Source organism: Suillus fuscotomentosus (genome assembly GCF_016647785.1).
Source record: "Suillus fuscotomentosus strain FC203 chromosome Unknown F5891scaffold_27, whole genome shotgun sequence".
NCBI classification, from domain to species: Eukaryota; Fungi; Basidiomycota; class Agaricomycetes; order Boletales; family Suillaceae; genus Suillus; species Suillus fuscotomentosus.
In genome coordinates this window covers 442,637-463,395 of record NW_024539539.1, presented here as the reverse complement: position 1 = coordinate 463,395, position 20,759 = coordinate 442,637, and the positions used below count along the sequence as shown (strand labels likewise).

Here is a 20,759-nt window from a genome sequence, read left to right as displayed (position 1 = left end):
ACCGCGACTTGTGTTATGACCAACTAGTACCTCCGTTTGTCTGGAGATTGCCATATAGATTGGTGTATTAGCATGATTGCAGAGTGCCGTGAATCATGCATCCCTAACACGTAGCTCGCACCCTCCTCTGAATCGCACCTGAAAAGATGTGGATCATATCGTTCGCTTCTATCACAGATCAACAGGGGTGGAAAATGATGAGAAGCACATAGACCCATGTCGGAAGGCGCAAGGAAGAATATGCAGTCTGAGGTTACGTCAAAATCTGGTCTCGAGCAGCTCGTCAGAAATTTGGATCACACTCTCAAAAGACTGGATATTACTCACAAAATTCAGAGTAGGGAGGGGGGTCGCCAATGCTGTGAAGTAGTTGGAAACTGTAGCCAGTGACAAGCTTAAGAATCTTGGTGAATCGTTATTTGCCCCCTGGTATCACAGTGCTAGTATCTCGGAACCAGAGGAAGAAATGGGGAAGTCCAAGTGCGGAAGCAGAAAGTATACTGGCAAGCCGGGGAGACCAGCATGTACCTTTCGATTACTATGATCAATGCTGGAGATAAGTGAATGTTATGCTGATCCGTGAGTTTGGGAGGCCGAGTGGTCGCATCCAATACTCGAATGAAATTAGAAGAAAAAATTAGATTACAAGACCTTAAAAAAGTGTTTGAATCACAAAGCACGGTGTCCTGGGTCAAAGTGTCCTTTCCGACGAAATACTTAATATGCTCAGCAACTCAACTGCTATTCTCCATCCTAGCAAGCTGGTCCACAAGCTGATCCATCACATCCGTCTTAACCTCACCAGTTTCAGCACGAACAGGCACAAGAGTCGCCGCAGGATCAAAACCAGGTGCGACACGCCTGAGTGCCTCCTTTCTCCGCCATTCACGCTCGTCCTCTCTCGCTCGAAGATAGGCCTCCCTTTTCGCCGTATGTGCCGCGAGTGTCATGCGCCGAGAAGACTCGACTGTGAGGATGTGAGGTTCTAGTGTGTATGGATAGACGAACTGCGAGCTTGTCAGTCAGTGAGATTGATTGAGAGTTAGAGGTACGTGCGTATGGAATGACGCTATCGGGGAGAGGGTGGATGTCTGGTGGTAGATGTACCTGAGAGCAAGTCAGTGTAGTCGCCAAAGGAGGACGTGCTTCCGAATCGTACAGGTGGAGGAACTCGAAGACCTGGTGACTTTATGAGTGGAACGTGCGCTGCCGCTGCGTATTGTGATTGATCTGCTTGGATTCAAACATCAGCCGTTCAGGAAAATAAATATAGGAACTACTCACTTTGGTCTGGCATGGAGACGCGGTTTGAGGGAATTACTGAGAAAGACCGTTCTGAGTCTGACATATTATCCAAATTAGGACGCTCTCATATACTTGCATTTTCTTTTTCAAGTTGGCGCAGCTAGGATGGACGTGAAAGTTTATACTGTCAATGGCGCAGTAGCAGGCTCATCGTCGTCTATTCCAGATTGGCTTATCAAAAAACGAGCAGCGAAGGGAAAAGGAAAGCGAGTCTCCAAAGAATATGTCCAAGGTGCTATCGAGCTCATCCAAGGATTCGAATTCCCTGAGGCCAGCAACAAAATCAAAACAACAAGAGACGGACATCATGCCATAGCTACTGGCACCTATAAACCTCAGACAAGAGTCTGGGATCTAGACGAGCTCAATCTAAAATTCGAGAGACATTCAGATGCAGAGAACGTCGATTTCATAGTCAGTCTCATATTCCTCATCCTCATGCAAGCTCACAACGATTTTGATTCCAGATTTTATCGGATGATTGGACAAAAATCATGCACTTGCAGAATGATCGTACTATCGAGCTGCACACTCAGGGAGGATTTCATTATAGGACTCGCATACCGCGCTTCGGTCGGTCACTGGCATATCACTTTCCATCATGCACCGCGCTCTTCTCAGCTTCAGGAAACGAGATATATCGACTCAACCTCGAACAAGGGCGTTTTCTCAGTCCCCTAGTTCTTCAAGAAGACGACATTCAAGGCGTAAACTGTATTGACATCAACCCCGCGCATAACCTCCTCGCATTCGGCGTCGATGGTAACGGGACAGTTCAATTCTGGGATCTTCGTTCCAGATCATCCGTCGGTGTGCTTCGAGCACCAACCAATCGATTGCTACGTCCGGCAACGCGGAGTACCATGCCAGGCGTCGATGACATCGACACACTCAGTATAGGCATCACAGCTCTTGCTTCTCGATCAGACGGTCTATCATACGCTGTAGGAACATCCACAGGACACACCCTCCTGTACGATATCCGATCCAACCGGCACTTCGCACTAAAAGACCAAGGCTACGGCATCCCAATACGCAATCTAACATGGATAGAAGGCGGTCGACTCGCGGGGGACGGTATGGTGATGAGCGCAGATAAAAAAGTCGTCAAAATATGGGATCGTAATTCCGTGAGCCCGTCTTACTTACTCGATAGCACTAATGCTGATGACGACACTAACACCGACGCACAACAGCCGTCATCCAACTTCGTATCCATAACACCCGCAAACGACCTCAACCACATCCACCACGTCCCAGGCAGTGGCCTCTTCTTAACCGCAAACGAAGGTATTCAAATGGGCACATATTACGTCCCTGCGCTTGGTCCTGCACCACGCTGGGCTGGTTTTCTGGAAAATGTTACGGAAGAGATGGAAGATTCTACGACCAGGACTGCGTATGAGGATTTCAAGTTTGTAGAGAGGAGTGAGCTGAAGACGTGGGTTTTTTTTTGTGTTTTTTTTTTCCGTGTTTGCTACCATATTTCCTCTTGATTCTGTGCTACATTCCCCATTCACCCCAGACTCACAACTCACGCACCTCCTGCAGACTTGGCCTCGACCACCTAATAGGAACCCCCGCTCTCAAACCCTACATGCACGGCTACTTCCTGTCCCTCCACCTCTACGACACCGCACGCGTTATTGCCAACCCCTTCGCATATGCTGAGCATCGTGAGAAACTCGTCAAGGAGCGGATGGAGAAGATGGCGGAGACGAGGATACGTACGAAGAAGGGTACTGGTGCTGGGGCTGGAAGTGAGGAAGTCAAGGTTAATAAAGCGTTGGCGGAGAGGATTGAGAAGGGGCTTGAGAAGGAGAGGAAGAAGGAGGAAAGGAAGAAGAGAAGGGGTGCGAAGGGTGGAGAGGATGAAGAGGCTATGGATGTTGATGTTGGTGCCGATGATGATGAGGCAGAACAAACTCCAACTGAACTCGAAAAACCAACCCTCCTCAACGACCCCCGTTTCAAAGACTTGTTCCTGAACCCCGAATTCGCAGTGGACGAAACGACAAGAGAATATGCGCTTTTGCATCCTTCAGCTTCGGATTCTAAGCAGAATCCAAGAGGGAAGACTGCTGTTGAGGAGGAGGAAGAGGAGAGCGAGAGGGCTTCGTCTGCTGGGATTAATGAGGATGAGAGCGAGAGCGAGGGTGGTGATAGTGATGATAGTAGTGATGCTGGTGGTGAGTTTCTGGTTTCGTTTCTAATCATCTTCCTTCCAACGTCTATCCTCACCCACCGTCGTCTACTTAAAACTCACGATCGCGTACTCACATAACTTCCCAGAACTCAACAAATTTGACCCGCGTGTGCGTCCAGGCCAAAAGAACGAACGCGCACACCAAGCATACGCGCGGACGCGCCAACACAACAGACAATCCAATGCCAACATCAACTTCGTCCCTCTTGTTCCACACACTGAAACTAGTATGAGCGTTAGGAAGACAGACAATAAGACTGCTACGTTTGGACAGCGGAGGAATGCACCTGTACGTGGTTCCTCTCACACTACGACACCCCACGCCGCAGCGAAGGGAGATAAAGGAGGGTTTGAAATGAGCTGGGTCCCTTCTTCCACTAAAGATACCTCAAGAGACCGGGGGAGCAGAAAAGACAGAAGTACGAGGAAGGGCGTGGAGGTGTTTGGAGCTGGTATGGAGCGTGGGGGTGGGGATGGGGATGGGACGGCTGTGTTGAGTGAGAGTGAACGGACGGGGAGGAAGCAGCGGAGAAAGGGAATGAGGAGTGGGAGCAAGAATGTATTTAGGCAGTTAGGGTAGCAGTCTGACATTTTGATTTTGACTCGAGGTGCTATGCTTCCACGCCAGAAATCGCACATCCTCACGTCACGCTCATCTATAGGTACAAAAAACTTTGATGAGGACTGGTATCTCTATGCGGTGACGACAAATCGACTATGCCATAGTTATTGACAATGCGATATGGGATATATATGCTATGTATGAGTACCGAGGCGTCCGACACGACAGGCATTCAAGCGATCCTAGGCATCTCCTGCGGCATAACGATAATACTGCTGTTATGGTGCCAATAAAGAAAACAAAGAGTCTTTGCTCTAGTATGTCTTTTTCTTCTCGTCTACCGAGAGGCCACCTGTGTGGGCGTCAGTCACGAACGAACGATGTAGGGAGAGTGAGATTGACGTACCGGGTCCAATATTCACGAGAAGGATGAGGCCTCCGACGATAGCTGTGATTTATTAATGTTTGAATGCTGCAAGTGATGGCAAGGGATAGTGGCTTACAGAGCGTCTGGAAGAAATCGTACCTAGCAAAGCGCATCAGCACACGCCCTAATATATAACTGACACACGTACTTGAGAAAATCGCGCTGAGGATGCGCACTATGAACGCTCCACCAGTTGTTCGCAAAGACGTTGAAGACACTGAGTAGGATGACAAGGAAGGTCGCAGACCATTTTGCTTTGAAGCCGATAGCTACCATCGTGCATGCTGCGAGACCGAAGAGGGACACAAACACGCGGACTATGCTCCATGTTCCTTGGATAATGAAGCCAAAGAAGAGGAAGATAAGGAGGACGCGACCTGCTAGGAGGAAGCTATAATGGCGGGGAAATAGATGAGTTAGTTGCGAAAGAAGGGTGGGGGAAGAATGCGCACTATTTCTTGCGGTCTGTTTCACTCATAGACGGGATACCGGCAAAGCTTTTCTTTTTGTTGATCATGGTTTCGCTAAACACCATGATGAGACCGCCTATGACGCTCAAGTTACGAAGGAAGAAAGTGAGGTCGAACATCAGGCCATATCCGAAGCCTTGAATGACAACTACGCTGAGGAGACCGATGACCGCATATTCTGTGTACCTTTTCATGATGACGGCTGAGGAAGCGACAAGCATTGTCTACGACAGGTGAATTAAATCCAGAAATTGCAAGACTTAGAGTGAGGGCTTACGATGACATTGAGTAGTAGGAAGATGTGGGAGATTCCCGGGTAGAAATGCCTATGTCTGTAACCAAGAAATTTGAACAACATCTCTTGCTATGCCATAGCTGTAACTGACGTTTGGAGGTACCAAAGCTGATCATTCCACTGTGTCATAATCCTCAGAGCATCCTCATAGAACGTGACGATGATCAAGAACCGGCCGATAGTAGGTAAATGAGGTTTCAAGGGCTGAGAATATATCTCGATAGCGTCTTCTACTTGTTTAGAAACTGCTCGAATCCTTTCGAGAGGATGGTCTGGGTTAGCTGCTCTGTAACCTGTAGAAGGTTGTGAGTTTGCGAATCCATGGGGATCTGGGCTATGATAGCTTGTTGAAGCTGGGCGACCAATGTTTATGCGGGAGGTCATGGTGAACGATGAAGACGAGGAAGAAGTTAAGCTTTGTGCCAACTTGTAACAACCGACGTGGCGATTCACGTCTCGTGGGAATTTCATTACCCGAAAGCCGATTAAGCTTTTTTGCATCATAGGGGGGAACCGAGCATTTGTCGTTGAAACTCGTGGTTGGCCATTGTCGACATTGGTACCACGTACGCGCAATTTTTTTGGGAAGCCAGCATGAACAAATCACGCGTAGACCCGGTGCGAAATGAATACTTTTAGTACGTCGTTCGCATAGTGTCCAGAGCCGCCACTGACATATAAAAAAGTTCAGTGTTAAACGTGCCAACTACCGCTTCCGCAAACGAAATACGGGAACGCTACAAAGCATTATCTGTAATTTTTCACCCCGATAAGCAACGCGGGGAACGGACAAAGGACACTGCAGCTGTGGAATTCCTTGAAATTCAGAAGGCTTACGAAGGTGAAAGTCTTTAGTCCAGCTCCAATGCAATGTCTGACAACACTCCAAAGTTTTGTCAGACCCTTTTCTTCGGTGAGTTTTTGTTGTAACACACCGCTCTTTGCATGCGGTCTTACTCTAATAGGGAAGTGTATGATTCCTAGGTAAGCACATCCTCATTCCATCCTCTGGGCATACTTCACACAACCATATATTTCCTTATCGGCACTAGGCGAAGATGCTTTAAAAACCCCGTGGCCAACAGAGTTGCGGTCTCAGAGTGTTGAACAAGTGCGGCATTTTTGCTCAGCATGCAATGCTGACTTACTCGTCTTGACAGATACGTGCGCATCTTCGACGTTGGAGGATCGATCGTAGTCAAGAAGTGTTTGATCACCTCATTCGGCCAAGAGGCACTGTGACGTGTGGAATTGACGCATCGACGTTGTTCGCACGCGATGGTGACCTAGATTATGATTCGAGAGGCATCCTCACCCGCTTCCGTGGAGTCTGGGTCTCTCAATTTGCCATTCGTCACTCTGTTATGGTGAGCTACATACCTTTTCGTTCCCACCTGACATTCATATCCGCTCCAAATCGTGCAGAAAGTGTTGAATGAAAAGACTAATCTCAAATTCACAAGTCACCTGGGACTAGGCCCTCGAAATGACTTGCTGAGTAGAAATAACCTCATGGGCACGATACGCCATCAATTTTCTCCTCGGCTCGCTTTGGAGGTATGTCTTATTATTACATCAGACTTATTACTCAGGGAATGATCGTCATCTGAAAAGGCTACAGCACATTTCTTAGACCCTCACCTCGTTGTCGCAAAAGCGAGCTACGAAGATAATGACAATACCCTAAATTGCCGTGTGCATTTCATTCCTGCATTCTGGAACCTTCTCCCTCCGGCTAGTACCGTTTCCTTCAGTCGTCGACTCTTCCGACACGCTTCAACGGTGGGCTCTGTGGCGTGGACATTCTCTCCATTGTCCATGGGAAGCTTTGAATTTGATATACACTCCCCTCAGCCATTTGACTTCTCGTCTTCTGAAAATTACGTTCGCTATACGGACCGTATGAACGCCGACTTTACAAATAAGCCTGGCTCCGCCAGTGGTTTTGGGGTTGGACTGCGGGCTTGGTCGTGTGGATTACAGTTATCTGGCCGTCAACTCGTGTATCAGGACCGAATGGTCTATCTGGTTTTTCGAACTATCGCTGAGGTTCAAGGCAGGCCTAGAGATTGGGTTTCGGCAAATGGCCTATTTGGTCACTGCAACATGGACTAACACGAATGCTGCTATATCAACTAGCTTTGGTGTGAGCACCAAGGGGTTAATCATGCGCTTCGAGTGCGCCACTTCGTCCTCAAATATTCTCCTGACTCACGCGTTGATACCAGGTTGGAATATCTCCATCAGAAGTGGATATTGCCAATAACTTTGTCCACCGTAAGAAATCAAACATTGGAGTTCTTTTCGGCTGTTTTGCCTTCAACAGTTCTCCTCCTCGGATATCATTTTATTTTGAAGCCTCGTAGGCAGTTACAACGGACATTGTCAGTCTTATCTCCAACTTTCTTCGATTGTCAGATTAACGTTTTTGTTTTTTTAATTAAAAAGATATTTCCGCAAGGCTGAGCGCCTCCTCAAAGAGGAAAAAACTCAGCTAAAGAGGCGGATTGATGATACCGTGGGGTTGTTGAGCGACACTGCCAAACGTCACATGCAGACGGAGAGGTCCAGAGGAGGTACGACATCTCTACATATCCGGGCACGTGGTTCTCACGTTGAGTCAAAGGCCTTGTCATCTTGAGTGCGACGTACGGACCCGAAACGGGCGCCGAGAACCTTACGATAGATGTAACCGTGCCTGTACAAGCCTTGGTGCACAACAGTCAGGTTCATATCCCCGGTCATCGCACAAAGGTAGTCACGCTCATATCTTCTCCTCGAATTTGGTTCACGTGTCATGTCACAGGCCGGCATTCAAGGTTTCTACGATCCCGCCCCTACATCTCCAAAATCGCTTCGCGTACGTTATCTTTTCCGTGATCGACAACATTACGCAGAGATTCCCGACTATGTCCCGGTCGTGCTGCCTTTGCCAGGTGTGTGCATTGTAGTCGTTTGGGCGTATTCGTGCTTGACGATGTTTTTTTTTCAAGATCATCTGGTGAATTAACCGGCTTCCAGTTGCTACAAACCTGTTGTCACTCCCACCCAGTATCTCTTATACCCATGTCTAATGTTAATGTGGATAACTATTGGCTCTTGAGATTTGAAATATGACCTTAATCAAATGCGTATCAACCTTTTACCACAACAGCCAACCGGGAGAGAGCGAAATTAACAACGGCGCAGGCGCGGACTCATCCTGCGTTATCATACCCGACGAGATAGACGTGCCGTATACAGTATGCGCCACAAGAACGAGCCTACGGGCCCGCTGAGGTGTCCGTGGAGGTGCCCTCATCGCGCTTGTGATCCTCGGGCTTTGCTCGCTGATGATTGTGTCCTTGTTCGTGACGATCCAAGTTCCCGGACTGCAGGCTGTACTAATAACTATCAAATACGAAAAATTACGAACCCAGACGGAAAAATCCGCTAGGCATGAGCGAATTGATGAACATGTTGCACCCGGCCCCCCTCAGCTCACCTTCGCCCATTGATATATAACGGATTGTACTACTTGCCTGACTGTGCACACATTGCCGCAACACAATGCGGAAAGGTGCCAGCAACCTGCCGCGGAATTCAATATTTTAAGCGCCGATCTGTTGTTAATCACTTCCACGCAGTTCAAAGTGACATTGTGAAACCTTAAGTCTACGTGTACGACAAATTGGGTCCGGACTTCCCCGCTCACCTCCCCTGCAATATGCTTGTGGTGCCAGCGTTGCCACGGAGCTGAAGGCCAAACCTTCGCGGCGCAAGTACGCAGCAAGATACGCCATTACCCCTAGCCTAGGCTGTTGTAATGGGCCCGGGGTGTTTGTCCGCACGGAATCAGCCGTGTCTAGACTAAGTTTGCCCTGCGGACTTTCCCAAGCAACCGTTCAATTTTCGGGTGATCTTCGTGTTCAGTGCCTCGGTTTCAGTTTCAATTTGCCTTGTATTCATAATGGTTTGACCCTTAGGCTCAGTTCATTAACCGCAGTTTCCTTGTTTTCCGAAATGCTCATAACAATTTGACGGGTGACTCAAACAATGGACATCGGCATCCGACATGCCTGAAAGGTTCTGTGCCGCTATTCAGACGCACTCATCCTATAGACGCCTGCCACCACACCATGACAACTAGCAAGGTGCGTCGGGCATTGCCATCTGAAACCCTTTTTTTCTCTCCATGCCTTCTCAGATCTAGAACTTCATCAGCACGTACTGTGAAGATGCGATCAATTATAACTTCGAAGGTGGGAAGTGTTCTCCGTCACCGACAATGTCCACTGAATAACGCAGACCCCCTGCTGACAGCACGAAAGGGGAAGTTCGGCTTCAACGCAGTGGGCGTACACGTTAAAAGTGTATGTTGACAAAAAGCCCGTCGATCATCGTTGCCGGCCCCTACTAAGTTAGAGATACGATTCCAGATTGAGCTGGCTAGAGCACATGTGACTGGGCTAAAGTTCAGCATGACTCGGAGGAAGTGAACTTGTCATACGAGTGAATTAGGCTTTATCCGAGTTCCTCCTAGATTCAGCATGGCCACTTGGAGCTGCGCTCACGTCTAAATGCAGTTTCAAACAACCGCCCGTTGGTCCCTAGTGATATGAGATCCATGGACGGTGATTACCTGCATGGCTTTTGGATGAGGCTTTTCAAATGCGCATGGGCGGCGACATTGCTTAGCTACAATGGTAAGTCCTTGTGTCGAAAAGTTTTGCTATGTCATGGCGCCAATCGCAATGATCATAGGATACCGTCATCATGATGGTGAGCACACCGCAGTGTCCAGTTCTTGAATCAAACCTTGTTAGGATTTTGCAACTTTAAAGCGAAACCGGTTTTGATGGACCAATCCCAGGCTCTTCTAGCGAATGTGCGCCATCTAGCCATCAATGAACTATATGCAGAACGAATCAGATATCTTTGAAATGTAACTTACATTGCGGAGTTGATGTCGACTAGACTGTTATGCTAGAAAATTATTAGTGTCCGGGCATAAAGGTTTTGCAAAAGCCCGCATCTGCAGCGGTTGTTGTCAGCCGCATCAGGACAAATCATTAGATAAATTAAAGCAACCCTGTAGTCAACCTGTACTGTAAGGTTTCTGTGTGCACTGGCAACTTGGTCGGTATCTTGCGTCGCACCGGAACAGCCATATTGGGAGATGAGCAACTTGTAATCTTATACCCACGTTCTTCGCACTTTATGCTGCGTTATCATTATGGATTTGGCTAGTGGAGTAGTTAGCGGCGTCCCCACGTCTCGGAAATACTCTCAAGTCGAATCTGAAGAGTCCGATCACAGGGCGCTTTTTCAAAATCCAGCATGTGGGTTAACTCAATTCAAACTTAGAATAATTTTAATTTTATCCGTGGTTCACAGTTCCCTTACGAATCCAAGAATATATAACCTGTGCTGTGAAGTTCCGTTGATCCTAAGACCCACTTGGCATTCCCCCCTTGATATCCTCGTCCTCAAGATATGCAGCAACCTTCCCTCCAAAATGTTCGCATACGCTCGACAAGGGATGCGCTTTACATCTTTCATGCTGTTGCGAGGAATGCGCTCCCACTTACAACGCGCCGATTGGACGCTGAGGAACGAAGGGCTATCGCTCCCGGAAACGTATATGTTTGGGAGGAACGCAGTGCAAATTCTGAGGCTACAGGTCTCGGCATGGAACGATGGTCTGTCCACATGTGACTGGGGGTCTAAGCGTATCAATTCAATATTATTTATATTGCTAGGACGGATGGCATGGGCTGGGGACCAAGTAGAGTCCGCGATGTGAGTACCTGTCGATTGTCAAGTTTCTTCCGGACTTACGTTTTCCCAAGGAATTTCTGTTCTATCAGCAGAAAGAATGTGATGTGAATGATGATCCAGGTAGCTCCGGTACTCCATGGGCCCAGATGATTAGGTAGGTCACATCAATCATGTGGGCGCCCAAAGTCCAAACGCCGTGGAACGACAATTTTACCTATTTCACAGCATGTACCCTTCTTCGCGAGCACGTGCTACAGGGGACTCTGAACGCTTGATCAAGCAGACTTATAGTGTACGTGTCTCGTTACCTGATGATCGCACACGAGGTATCACTAGGAAGTGGCACTTAAGTACGTTTCTGAGCTATCTCCGCCGCCTCGGAAGTCTAATCATCCTTCGTTCATCAGCTGCCTACTTCAGTCAACAGAAGCTTGATCGGCTTAACACAATCGATAATATACCAGGGGTTGGTGATGTCCCGGTTCCAGACGGATGGTTCCGAAGTGCTCGCAGAGATGCCAAGACGAGACGAGACGACGACCTACCAAAATCTGCCCTGGCAAAGCAACTCCCACAGTTTCCCATGGAGGGCGTACTACCCAAGATTAATCCGGTTCAATCCGGGTTTCAGTCATCATTTCATGCTTCAAATTCAAATCCTTCACCGTTTACCGCGTTTACACATTTTCCCACTTCAAGAAATTCCTCCCAGCTTGATCTGCTGGAAGTAGAGGCCACAAGCGGACGTAAGACCGCCTATTCATTTCCTTTTCCCGCAGAAGGATCATCTAGGCATCACTCTTCCAGCGTCCGCCAGACGGCTTATTCGGCTCCCAATGTGATTTCTACTCAGATGCAATCACAGTTTCGTGATGCCGCGCCTTTCCAGAGTCGCTCAGCATGTCCTTCTCCACCCTCATCATCATCCTCAGGACCCGCCACTCCAAGTCCGCGAATTAGTCCTTCCCACCTCTCGGAACAACTAGTACCCCTCGAATACCTCCAAGGGCTTGCATATCCAAGGCGCGAACCTATTGATGAACAATTTCTTCAGCGTTTTTCAACTCAGGTCTCGCCAGGTTTTGTCTCGAAGGGAGGAGACCGAAATCACCCCTCTTCAAAGGGACATTCTGCTTTACACCCCGAATCAATAAGGTGCTCGTATACCTGATGATTCATTGAGGCCGATCTAATCTTGAGATGCTCTGCGACTTCCTTTTCTACTTATTTTAATATACCTCCTCCTCCAGGCGTGGACAAGCCATTTCTTTGTCAATTATACATTTATAATCCTCACATCTTGTTAAACTTACATATTGTTACTTAACGCCGAACGCACACAGGTACCTTATTGTCATTCTGATAAGGGTGAGCTCGTATTGTATCCAAAGTGTTGTCTGTTGAACTCGTACTAGTTCGCGCGTAAGCCTCGGACTCATATGTAGATAGTGTACTTTGTACCGCATAGTAACCGCAGGAATTTGTGCACTTCTCAATTTGTCAAACCCCGTCGCCACGCTAATGTATGTCTGCAGTGAACCAGTGGGTGCAGTCCTGGTTGTCTGTTATTTTTAACTGTGAATATGTACACCGTTTTGACACCCAATTGATCCGAGACGCCGATCATCGAACGTGAATACGATCAGCGGAGGAATCGAGGCCGTGAGATGTTTTCCGTCGCGAAGGGTCATTGTTGCTGAGCTGGGATAGGGGTTATGCTGAACGTCTCGTCTCAGGTAGGCAGCTGTTGGTGGGTGGGGATTGTTACCGAGATATCCCCGCCTGCAGAAAAATTACATATTCCTCTCACGCAGGACGTACTTCGACCTTAATGCCAAGCCTATTAGGTACGTACCATGCACACCGTGTAGGCTGACCCCGGAAATACAACATCACTTCCTCTGTTATGTAATTGATCATTCTTCCCGTTTGCGGTTCCGTAAAGTGATAAACATCACCTGAAGCGTGATGGCATGCAGACCGTATTCAGTATAGCGGCACTTGTGAATTGTTTCGGTGCGTCAGACTGAATGTCCAGATGTGACGGCATTCAAAGTGGGTTAGCACACCACAATAATGCTGGCGCAATCTGTTCAGGGGCGTTCTTCTGGTTATTCCGCGGAAATGTCATATGTAGGCAACTGCCCTGCTGATGCTTAATCGCCGTCTCGGGCCGAGCTAAGGGATCTATTCGTTGCTTGAGCAGGTATGCTCAGTTGGAGCGTATTAACGGAAAATGGGAGTATTGAAGTTAGTCCTGAGATAGAACATGTGCTTTAGGTAAGTCTTACTCCCGACGAATCAGCGCGACTCACATTGTCCCCTCGTACAAAGGAGAGAACTGGTGAGTCCGCGTGATAGATGCCTAGACAATGGCGATAAGTGTGAGATTGAAAGGATTCTTGACACAGTACATGTGCTTCCACACGCCTGCGTTCAGCCATACTACTAGCAATATGACCCTTCTTCGAACGTAGGGACATTGCAAATCGTTTGAGAGGGATTATCGCCAATGGCCGGTTTGGATGTGTCACCAAACTCGGAACAGATCCTGTATATAGAATTCAGTTGTACCTGATAAAGAACACTGAAAGGTCGGGGAAGCAGACCTGGATAATTGTTCGGGGAAATAAAATATCAATGATGAATCGGATGCCTAGGCCTGAAAAATGGTGAGGGTACATGATGACAGTGTTGTTGTAACTTCCTGTGTGTAGGGTGCATTGTTGGTAAAATTACTTGCTTCCAACACCAGAAGAAAAAAGAGGGTTTTCTGTACGGCAGTAAACCCTGCGGTTCAAAACGGCTCCGCGGAGCCAGCTCATAGGATGAAACTTCCTTCCAATCCGACGACTTCGGGATTGTTGCGTGATCTTGAATCAAAGAAGGCTGGCGAAATGAGAATGAGTTGACTGCCATAGTATGTCATTTAGCTATACATTGCCACATAGTGGCATCATGGGGTAGATAGCTCCCTCCACCAATGAGCGTTCCCCGATTAGCGAGGCTCCCGCTGCTATTATTCACCGTGACGTGAGGCTTCCCCCAGTGCTGAAGCATAAAGTAAACGTAAAGGCACAAACCTTGCAATTTACCACGCTTTAAGCTTTATGTAAATGGGTAATTATATCCTTATGATGGTCTGAGTTTGGAAGCTTGGGGCCCGGCGAGGTTGCATGACACTGGCAATATGACACTAATATTAGCTAGCGGGAGAGATCTAATCGGATGAGCCTGAGCAGTGCAGTCGATAGCGCTGTTCTGCATGTCGTATACCAATATCAGCGGTGCCTACGCACGAGCGTTTGACGTTCTGCGTTCAAGTCCTGCAGAGATGCAGGTTTCGGTAAGCTTTCAGTACCATATGATGCTATCACATACCACAAAACCAGGGAAACCCTGAGCGGCGTTTTACAAATATACGCTCGCTGCAGCTCGCCCTGCATTGTCATAGTATATATAATAGGCGAGGTAGAATGTCAGGGCAACTTGAACAGGTGACCGAGAAGACGATGGAGGGGTGGGAGTAAAAATGACTTCCTTGTAAATCGCAAGCTTCAAACCTTCATGCACCCTGATACAGCATGTCGACGCGATTGGAATTCGCGTGGCCAGAGCTATGTACTTGCCAAGGGTGTTGACGTCTTTGAAACTTCTGACTGCGGCAGTGTCCGCAGGAAAAACGTGACTAGCGGTCATGTGACCCACTCAGTACGCATGGTGCCCACGAGACGACGAGAACTGGCAAGTCCGAACCGGAACAACTGAGAGAGGAACTCTCAAAGTGTTATAACATCCGAGTCCCATCATGCCTACAAAACCGCTCTTACCGAAATCTATAGTAGGCGTTTCTAAGGAGCCCGAGCCGAAAACTCGCGGTGCAAACAGGTCCACGAAGGTCGCTGGCAAACTCAAGGTCCTACCAGACCAACCAACATCGTCTACCCAAAGCAAAAATTTGCCACGTCCAGATGCTGAGGAAAGTCTAGGCACAACAGGAGATACGGATGACGGGGATGATGAGGACGAGGACGAGTCAATTGAGGACGAAGACGAGGATGTCGAAATACGACTACGTCAAATTTCCCAAATTCCGCAGGGAACGGCACGAAGAGATGCACTGAAGCTGACAAAGAAAAAGGCGAAGTCATTACCTCGTGTAACGGCATATGCGACGGCAAGGTAGTTCTTTGTTGGCTTCTTGCTTGACTATGTAACTGACAGGCTTTGTCTCGATTTAGTTCCTATCGTCTGCATGAACTTTCGAAGTTTTTCAATGCCCGGAGGGCATCCTATCTTGCAGACCCCAAGATTATCGACGATGTTTTGTATACTCCTTACGCATATGAACCCCAAGTCAACCAAGAAACAAATGCGAAATCTCTGCCGGCGAGTGGGGATTTGTTAGGAATCCCTGAACTAAATCCCCTTGTCTCTGAAGCGGAAGACCATGGGCTCACCTCTAATCGCAAGAAGATTAGCAAATTTCACACTGTTCCAACCGAGGCAGAGATTTTCATTTTCGCTTACGGAACAGTCGTCATATGGGGAATGAGTGAAGCCCAAGAGAAACGTTTCTTATCTTCCATGTGAGTACCTTCATTTGTTACAATCAGCATCGACGAACTGTTCGTAGCAAGCGTTTTGAAGTTGAAAGATTGGGTATGTGAGGGCGTTTATATTCACTGCAGAAGTCTAAATCGCTTGCAGCACCAGACGACATTGAAATGGAGGATCTGAATTATTATTATGCAAACTACAGTCGGTACGTTTAGTCACTTGCCGATATTACTGCTTTTACTCATGACACAGGATATACAATGATGTCATCACCTTGCGCAAGGGATCTGGTTACATGTGAGTCGAGCATAAAAGGAGTCTCTATGATACTTAAACACATCAAGGACAAAGCTCTCCCTATCGCACGCACTGTCTCAGTCTGTCAAGATATCCTTGGTACGCTGACTCGATTATTCGGCATAATCTCTTTCTGAGGGCTGCTCAGTTCGAGGAACTTATCTCGAATACCATCGAAGACACGAAAGATATACCCGAAACCTTGTCAGAGACAGGCAAGATCGGGATACCTCATAAAGGTCGGTCAAGAAGATGCCGCATTGTAAACCATCTAACATATACTCTCCAGAAATTATGCGCAAAACTGGGGAGTTGTTCATATTACGGACTAATATTAACTCTGTAGGCTCTGTCTTAGACTCTCCGGTAAGAAAATATCTGTCTAGAGTACATTAAATTCACCCCTGCCCTCGTTCTAGGAAGTATTCTGGGTAAGCCGGGTTGTCCACGTCAAGTGCCGGCATTTTTGACACCTTTTCAGAGTTTTCCCGATCTCCAACCGTTGTATGATGCTGCGCGGAGTTATCTGGAGATCCCTCAGCGAATCAATCTCCTAAATACACGAGTCGAGGCTAGTTTGGTTGATGTGGCGTGCCTTCATTCGCTGATTTCATGGACAGGTTCTTCAAGATATGCTCCAACTTCTCAAGGAGTCTGTATCAAGTAGGCATGCGGAACGACTTGAACAGATTGTCGTTGCTCTTATTGGGATTGAAATCGGTAATTTTATCTTTCTTTTTTGTGTTCAACGATGAGCTCATGTTGGTGCGATTTAGTACTTGGCATTATCACCATTCTCGTGGATCTCATGGCTTGATTTCTTGTATTCAATTCATATACCTCGCATGCTTAACTACGGCGCAACCTGTATTTATAGAAGGTAAACTTTCCCCTCGCTAAGTCAATCAGATTGCATTCATCGGCACTGGTAGCATGGGCAATCACATAACTATACTGCTGGTTAGTACGGGCGAGAAAACGTCAAGACCGCCCAAGATCGGGTCGAAACAGAGACATACAACTTTCATGAAATATACAACAATCCTTACTGGAGCCAGCCGTCTCTACTTCTTCAGCGTCTCACGAAAACCTTCTGGCCTCGTTATCAAGGGTTTGAAACAAAAATGGTATATTGCCTGTATAACGTCAGATTGCATACCCGACATGGGAATGTCCGGGTATCAATCTAGACTTCTTGCAATCTTGAAGGCAATAGAATTGGGCTTAGCAAGTCACTCGCCTTCTAGTTGGCTTTCCCAAACTTAGATGATTGGATGATAGCCAACTTCCAAATTCTTCATCGGGCTGGGCTTCGACACGTGCACGTGCCTTCATAAAGAATCTGCCTGATTTCCAAAATCTAGGATGTCGATGACACGCACAGGTACGCAACATCAAGCAACATCTGCCTCCGTCCCACATGCACGCAATCACTGTCAATTGCAAATCGGATGCATTATATGCATGCCCCTGCGAAATTACAGACTCGTCTGAACAGGATTTTTATGTTGTCATGTATGGTGCACTCCTCGCTTGCTGTGCCAAGGCTTGGATACCGTCCTTTGAGAGAAGTGTATTAAGTTCTTCAAGTGCATCAGGATTTGTCTCGAGGGCTGTATTATTCGCAGCATCGCGAATGTCGATGTCTTATACGGCTCGCTGAAGTGTGACGGGGAGCGCAGTACAAGGGCATACGGAGATGGGGATGGGATGAGCAGGTGAGCAGAGTTTGAGCCAGAATGAGACGAGTGCTGCGCTGCGCAGAGGTCTCAGGAGTCTTGGGGGGCCAGAGGCATACACACATGTGGTACAAAGCCAGCATCATGATCGAGCAGGCAGCGCATCCTCATCCTCTTCACAGTGCAAGGCTGGCGGGTTAAATGGACGTATGGACATGGTATGCGGGCCTGGAAGTGATTCATCCTTGCCGACATTCAGAAGTTTCTCGACGTCTCTTTTACCGACTCTGCTGTCGATGATTTTTCACGATACTCCTCGTCTGACTCAGATGTATTCGTGCGGATCCAGCCACGATATATCTGACATCTGATGGTGCTTTGTGAGACATGATACTCAAATGAGACCATACAGCGTCCAGGATCACCTTCTACTTGCTCTCGAAATTCAGTCAGGAAACAAGCGGTCACATTTAGTTGTACAACTAATATACGAGGGATACCTTGAACAACTGAAGAGAGTTATATCGCCGCTTTCAAGACATCATAAAGCTTGTGGCATGAATGCGTGAAAACAGAAATAACGGGTCCAGGTAGGGCTGGTGTGGCAGTAGTAACCCAATTACAGACCCTGCCTTATCAGGCACACCACTTTGGGAAGCTCCAAGCTCCATTGCTGCTCCAAATTCCAATGACCACCTCGCCTTGACATGTTGTCCTGCGCGCTCTATGCTCCAGTTCAATTCTTCAAACATCTGATCGCCTTATGGCCGAATTTTTGCGGCGTCTTGTTTCGGGTGGCAAAGCTAGGTTCAAGGATCCGAATCTTGACCTTGAGCTAGGTGTGATACTGTATCATGTGCTTCATTGATTATCGAGCTCACTGGTGCTTTCATCGTATTCTTCTAGACCTTGCATATGTAACCGATCAAGTCATTGTGATGGGCTATCCTGCTGCTGGCATTGAGGGCTTCTACCGAAACCGTCGCGAAGATGCTCAACGTTTTCTTACTGCTCGGCATGGCAACAACTTTTGGGTATTCAACTTTTGCCCAGTCAGGGAGAACTTTTATGACAAGAGCGTTTTTGGAGGACGAGTGAGTCGCTACCCTTTTCCAGATCATCAGTAAGGAATAGGCATATGATGTTGGTTTGCAATCGCTAATCACCAAATCTAGTACGCCTCCCCTTGCCATTCTCCCCTTGGTTTCGAGAGAGATGCATGCCTGGGTAACAGTTTCAAAGGACCGAGTAGCTGCTTTGCACTGCAAAGGTGCAGCTTGCCCTCCATTTCCTCTGTACATCCACTAACTCTATTCTCATGCAGCTGGGAAGGGAAGGTCGGGCATGATAGTCTGTGCTTATCTTCTTTCGCTCGACACCTTTTCTACTCCTTTTGCGGAAAATAGTTACCTTGAAAAGGACTGGGTAACTGTACGCGTTGATGATTGCATGCAAGCAATCCCCAACGATGGTGTCCTTGAAGAACTAGGGGAAGCAGCTGTCCCTGCATCATCCATTGTGGAAGAAACATTCCCGGAGTCTCGAGACGAAAATCAAAGTATACCCACCAAATCCTCTGCGCCTACGTTACAACAGGTATTAGACTTGCACACCTCACGCCGGATGAAAGCACCATCTATTTCAACGAACGCAAAGTTGAAAGCAGGTGTTAGTATTCCTAGCCAGCGGCGCTGGCTTCTATACTGGTCACGACTTCTTGCTGGCCAGGGTCCACCTGGCATGTGGGGACTGTCAGACATGAAACCGGGCTTGCGCAATGACTCTAACTCATCATCGATTCTCGCGACGAAAGTGCGCATCACCGAAATTTCGCTTCGACTGCGTGAGATATCTGGAATTAAAGCGGGTCTCGTTCGTGCAGCTAGCTTGCTAATGGATCGTGGAAAGGACGGAAATGGTCTTGTTGGTCCTCGCAATAACCGTGTGTGGGCGTCACTAGCACGCTATAACGATGACTTGGTCGACGCTCTAGAGCGTTGGGAGCAAAGTACTCGGGATAGCACCAACTTGGGAAGGCGAAAATCTGAGTCGTCTGAATCGGTCAGCGGTATCTTTGCCAGCGACAAATGGGACAAAGAAAAGATGGTACGGACTTTCGCTCGGATGGGAGATGACGGAAAGCGACCTTCTGAAATGAATAGCGCAGACGAGGTCCGTCAACTATGTGATAAGCTGGTCGCACCACCTAGAGAACTCACAAATGACAGAGCATCAAGGTTTATAGCTATGTTCTCGTTCCGCTGAATGAGGAGCGTTGGGTGGAAATTTCCAAAGCACCCATTCGACAGGAGGAAACTCGCGGCTTAGAGCCTTCAGTCAAATCGGAGATGACTTCTACCGATTCTATATCCCAGTCAGTGACAAACAGCAGGGTCGGTCGCAGCGGAATAGTAGTTGACGCCGACCGAGAGTTGCGTATAAAACTCTACATGGGACAGGTATGTACTTATTGTTTTCTACGTGTCATTCATCACGCCAAGCCTTGGCAGGTATTTATGGCCTGGCTGTGGTTTATCCCAGCTTTTCACATTACTCCCGAGACACGATCCTCGTCGTTCATACTGCCCCGAGATGACCTCGATTTCCCGATTGGCATAGGCAAGGATATCATGGATGTGGAGTTGAAGATGGAATGGTGCCAAGACGAAGTTGATGATACGCAAGTGGAAACCGCCCAGACAGACTCACCTTCGTCAGGGGTGGAGACTGTCGTAGCCAGCCTTGCTGGTGGCGTTGAAGTTAGCCAAGCTCTCGAAAGATAAAGTGATCAATTCGTACCATGGTACTTTACGCATCAGATGGCGGCGGCCGCCTTGCTGTGGATCTGGGGTCCTCCTGGGCAGTCATTTTCGTCGTCACTTCCTCTTCATCAAGTTGACAATTTCCTTCGTCGTATATTATCCTCGCGCCCACGCCATCATACTACGGATGGTTTAATATAGGACAATGTAGGCTAATATTATGCTTTTTGTGTGCTCCTTATGGCGCCACGCTGAAGTGGCCTCGGACTTTGACAGTGAGAAAAGATGAGATCTAGAATTGAATTGTTTCCGGGCTATTTTCAACTACTAGGCATGAGGAGCCTGGGTCATGCATCTCACTCCAGTACCGTGACGGTGAACTGTCAGCATTTGGCCTGGGTCAAATACTGCCCGTTGAAACTGGTCACCCCATGCT

The 20,759-nt window shown here is 47.8% G+C and overlaps 7 protein-coding genes across 7 annotated transcripts; 5 read left to right on the top strand and 2 right to left on the bottom strand.

Moving 5' to 3' along the window:
• Positions 1-507: 507 nt before the first annotated feature.
• Positions 508-1,499, bottom strand: F5891DRAFT_313954 (uncharacterized protein). The gene is made up of 5 exons (XM_041371312.1): positions 1,382-1,499; positions 1,285-1,320; positions 1,160-1,230; positions 1,057-1,107; positions 508-1,007 (listed from the first exon to the last, which is right to left on the bottom strand). The coding sequence occupies exons 2-5, from the start codon at positions 1,295-1,297 to the stop codon at positions 735-737; spliced, it is 408 nt and encodes a 135-aa protein (XP_041225992.1). The 5' UTR covers positions 1,298-1,320; positions 1,382-1,499; the 3' UTR covers positions 508-734.
• Positions 1,411-4,347, top strand: F5891DRAFT_1227025 (WD40-repeat-containing domain protein; the record flags this gene model as incomplete). The annotated part of the gene is made up of 5 exons (XM_041369516.1): positions 1,411-1,719; positions 1,773-2,435; positions 2,502-2,746; positions 2,857-3,494; positions 3,598-4,347. 5 exons carry the CDS (start codon positions 1,411-1,413, stop codon positions 4,089-4,091), a joined length of 2,349 nt encoding a protein of 782 aa, XP_041225991.1. The 3' UTR covers positions 4,092-4,347.
• On the bottom strand, positions 3,985-5,680 carry F5891DRAFT_1033954 (SURF4 family-domain-containing protein). The gene is made up of 7 exons (XM_041361734.1): positions 5,357-5,680; positions 5,248-5,302; positions 4,953-5,194; positions 4,649-4,891; positions 4,577-4,599; positions 4,480-4,521; positions 3,985-4,425 (listed from the first exon to the last, which is right to left on the bottom strand). Exons 1-7 carry the CDS (start codon positions 5,647-5,649, stop codon positions 4,388-4,390), a joined length of 936 nt encoding a protein of 311 aa, XP_041225990.1. The 5' UTR covers positions 5,650-5,680; the 3' UTR covers positions 3,985-4,387.
• A 118-nt stretch (positions 5,681-5,798) lies between these two features.
• On the top strand, positions 5,799-8,405 carry F5891DRAFT_1033950 (uncharacterized protein). The gene is made up of 12 exons (XM_041361733.1): positions 5,799-5,903; positions 5,952-6,106; positions 6,318-6,376; positions 6,426-6,632; positions 6,691-6,822; positions 6,880-7,258; positions 7,326-7,443; positions 7,494-7,649; positions 7,714-7,841; positions 7,892-8,019; positions 8,072-8,201; positions 8,259-8,405. The coding sequence occupies exons 1-12, from the start codon at positions 5,860-5,862 to the stop codon at positions 8,273-8,275; spliced, it is 1,653 nt and encodes a 550-aa protein (XP_041225989.1). The 5' UTR covers positions 5,799-5,859; the 3' UTR covers positions 8,276-8,405.
• Positions 8,406-10,456: 2,051 nt separating this feature from the next.
• Positions 10,457-12,545, top strand: F5891DRAFT_1033939 (Gti1/Pac2 family-domain-containing protein). Its single transcript, XM_041361732.1, has 6 exons — positions 10,457-10,586; positions 10,642-10,946; positions 11,007-11,046; positions 11,097-11,179; positions 11,251-11,375; positions 11,433-12,545. Exons 2-6 carry the CDS (start codon positions 10,741-10,743, stop codon positions 12,194-12,196), a joined length of 1,218 nt encoding a protein of 405 aa, XP_041225988.1. The 5' UTR covers positions 10,457-10,586; positions 10,642-10,740; the 3' UTR covers positions 12,197-12,545.
• A 2,210-nt stretch (positions 12,546-14,755) lies between these two features.
• Positions 14,756-17,027, top strand: F5891DRAFT_313751 (DUF155-domain-containing protein). Its single transcript, XM_041371311.1, has 13 exons — positions 14,756-15,207; positions 15,267-15,614; positions 15,662-15,687; positions 15,736-15,790; positions 15,838-15,882; positions 15,930-15,981; positions 16,031-16,121; positions 16,172-16,248; positions 16,302-16,313; positions 16,364-16,453; positions 16,503-16,602; positions 16,659-16,762; positions 16,815-17,027. The coding sequence occupies exons 1-12, from the start codon at positions 14,834-14,836 to the stop codon at positions 16,697-16,699; spliced, it is 1,311 nt and encodes a 436-aa protein (XP_041225987.1). The 5' UTR covers positions 14,756-14,833; the 3' UTR covers positions 16,700-16,762; positions 16,815-17,027.
• Positions 17,028-18,191: 1,164 nt separating this feature from the next.
• On the top strand, positions 18,192-20,560 carry F5891DRAFT_1033927 (uncharacterized protein). The gene is made up of 6 exons (XM_041361731.1): positions 18,192-18,400; positions 18,468-18,684; positions 18,737-18,831; positions 18,886-19,733; positions 19,790-20,020; positions 20,072-20,560. Exons 1-6 carry the CDS (start codon positions 18,325-18,327, stop codon positions 20,342-20,344), a joined length of 1,740 nt encoding a protein of 579 aa, XP_041225986.1. The 5' UTR covers positions 18,192-18,324; the 3' UTR covers positions 20,345-20,560.
• Positions 20,561-20,759: the final 199 nt, after the last annotated feature.

Excerpts from the sequence above, each read along its gene's own strand:
- F5891DRAFT_313954 (XM_041371312.1), bottom strand. Across the intron at positions 1,108-1,159 it reads GTCTTCGAGTTCCTCCACCT|GTACATCTACCACCAGACAT; the intron begins GTACGATTCGGA and ends ACTTGCTCTCAG. Across the intron at positions 1,008-1,056 it reads CCGATAGCGTCATTCCATAC|TTCGTCTATCCATACACACT; the intron begins GCACGTACCTCT and ends ACAAGCTCGCAG.
- F5891DRAFT_1033954 (XM_041361734.1), bottom strand. The coding sequence starts at position 5,649 with ATGACCTCCCGCATAAACATTGGTCGCCCAGCTTCAACAAGCTATCAT. Across the intron at positions 5,303-5,356 it reads CAGCTTTGGTACCTCCAAAC|ACATAGGCATTTCTACCCGG; the intron begins GTCAGTTACAGC and ends TCTTGGTTACAG. Across the intron at positions 4,892-4,952 it reads GAAACAGACCGCAAGAAATA|CTTCCTCCTAGCAGGTCGCG; the intron begins GTGCGCATTCTT and ends CCGCCATTATAG.
- F5891DRAFT_1033950 (XM_041361733.1), top strand. The coding sequence starts at position 5,860 with ATGAACAAATCACGCGTAGACCCGGTGCGAAATGAATACTTTTA. Across the intron at positions 6,377-6,425 it reads GGTCTCAGAGTGTTGAACAA|ATACGTGCGCATCTTCGACG; the intron begins GTGCGGCATTTT and ends TCGTCTTGACAG. Across the intron at positions 7,650-7,713 it reads AGGCAGTTACAACGGACATT|ATATTTCCGCAAGGCTGAGC; the intron begins GTCAGTCTTATC and ends TTAATTAAAAAG.
- F5891DRAFT_1033939 (XM_041361732.1), top strand. The coding sequence starts at position 10,741 with ATGCAGCAACCTTCCCTCCAAAATGTTCGCATACGCTCGACAAGGGAT. Across the intron at positions 11,047-11,096 it reads GACCAAGTAGAGTCCGCGAT|GAATTTCTGTTCTATCAGCA; the intron begins GTGAGTACCTGT and ends CGTTTTCCCAAG. Across the intron at positions 11,180-11,250 it reads CCATGGGCCCAGATGATTAG|CATGTACCCTTCTTCGCGAG; the intron begins GTAGGTCACATC and ends CCTATTTCACAG.
- F5891DRAFT_313751 (XM_041371311.1), top strand. The coding sequence starts at position 14,834 with ATGCCTACAAAACCGCTCTTACCGAAATCTATAGTAGGCGTTTCTAAG. Across the intron at positions 15,688-15,735 it reads TTTTGAAGTTGAAAGATTGG|CACCAGACGACATTGAAATG; the intron begins GTATGTGAGGGC and ends AATCGCTTGCAG. Across the intron at positions 16,454-16,502 it reads TCCTAAATACACGAGTCGAG|GTTCTTCAAGATATGCTCCA; the intron begins GCTAGTTTGGTT and ends TTTCATGGACAG.
- F5891DRAFT_1033927 (XM_041361731.1), top strand. The coding sequence starts at position 18,325 with ATGGCCGAATTTTTGCGGCGTCTTGTTTCGGGTGGCAAAGCTAGGTTC. Across the intron at positions 18,401-18,467 it reads GAATCTTGACCTTGAGCTAG|ACCTTGCATATGTAACCGAT; the intron begins GTGTGATACTGT and ends GTATTCTTCTAG. Across the intron at positions 19,734-19,789 it reads AAATGAATAGCGCAGACGAG|AGCATCAAGGTTTATAGCTA; the intron begins GTCCGTCAACTA and ends CACAAATGACAG.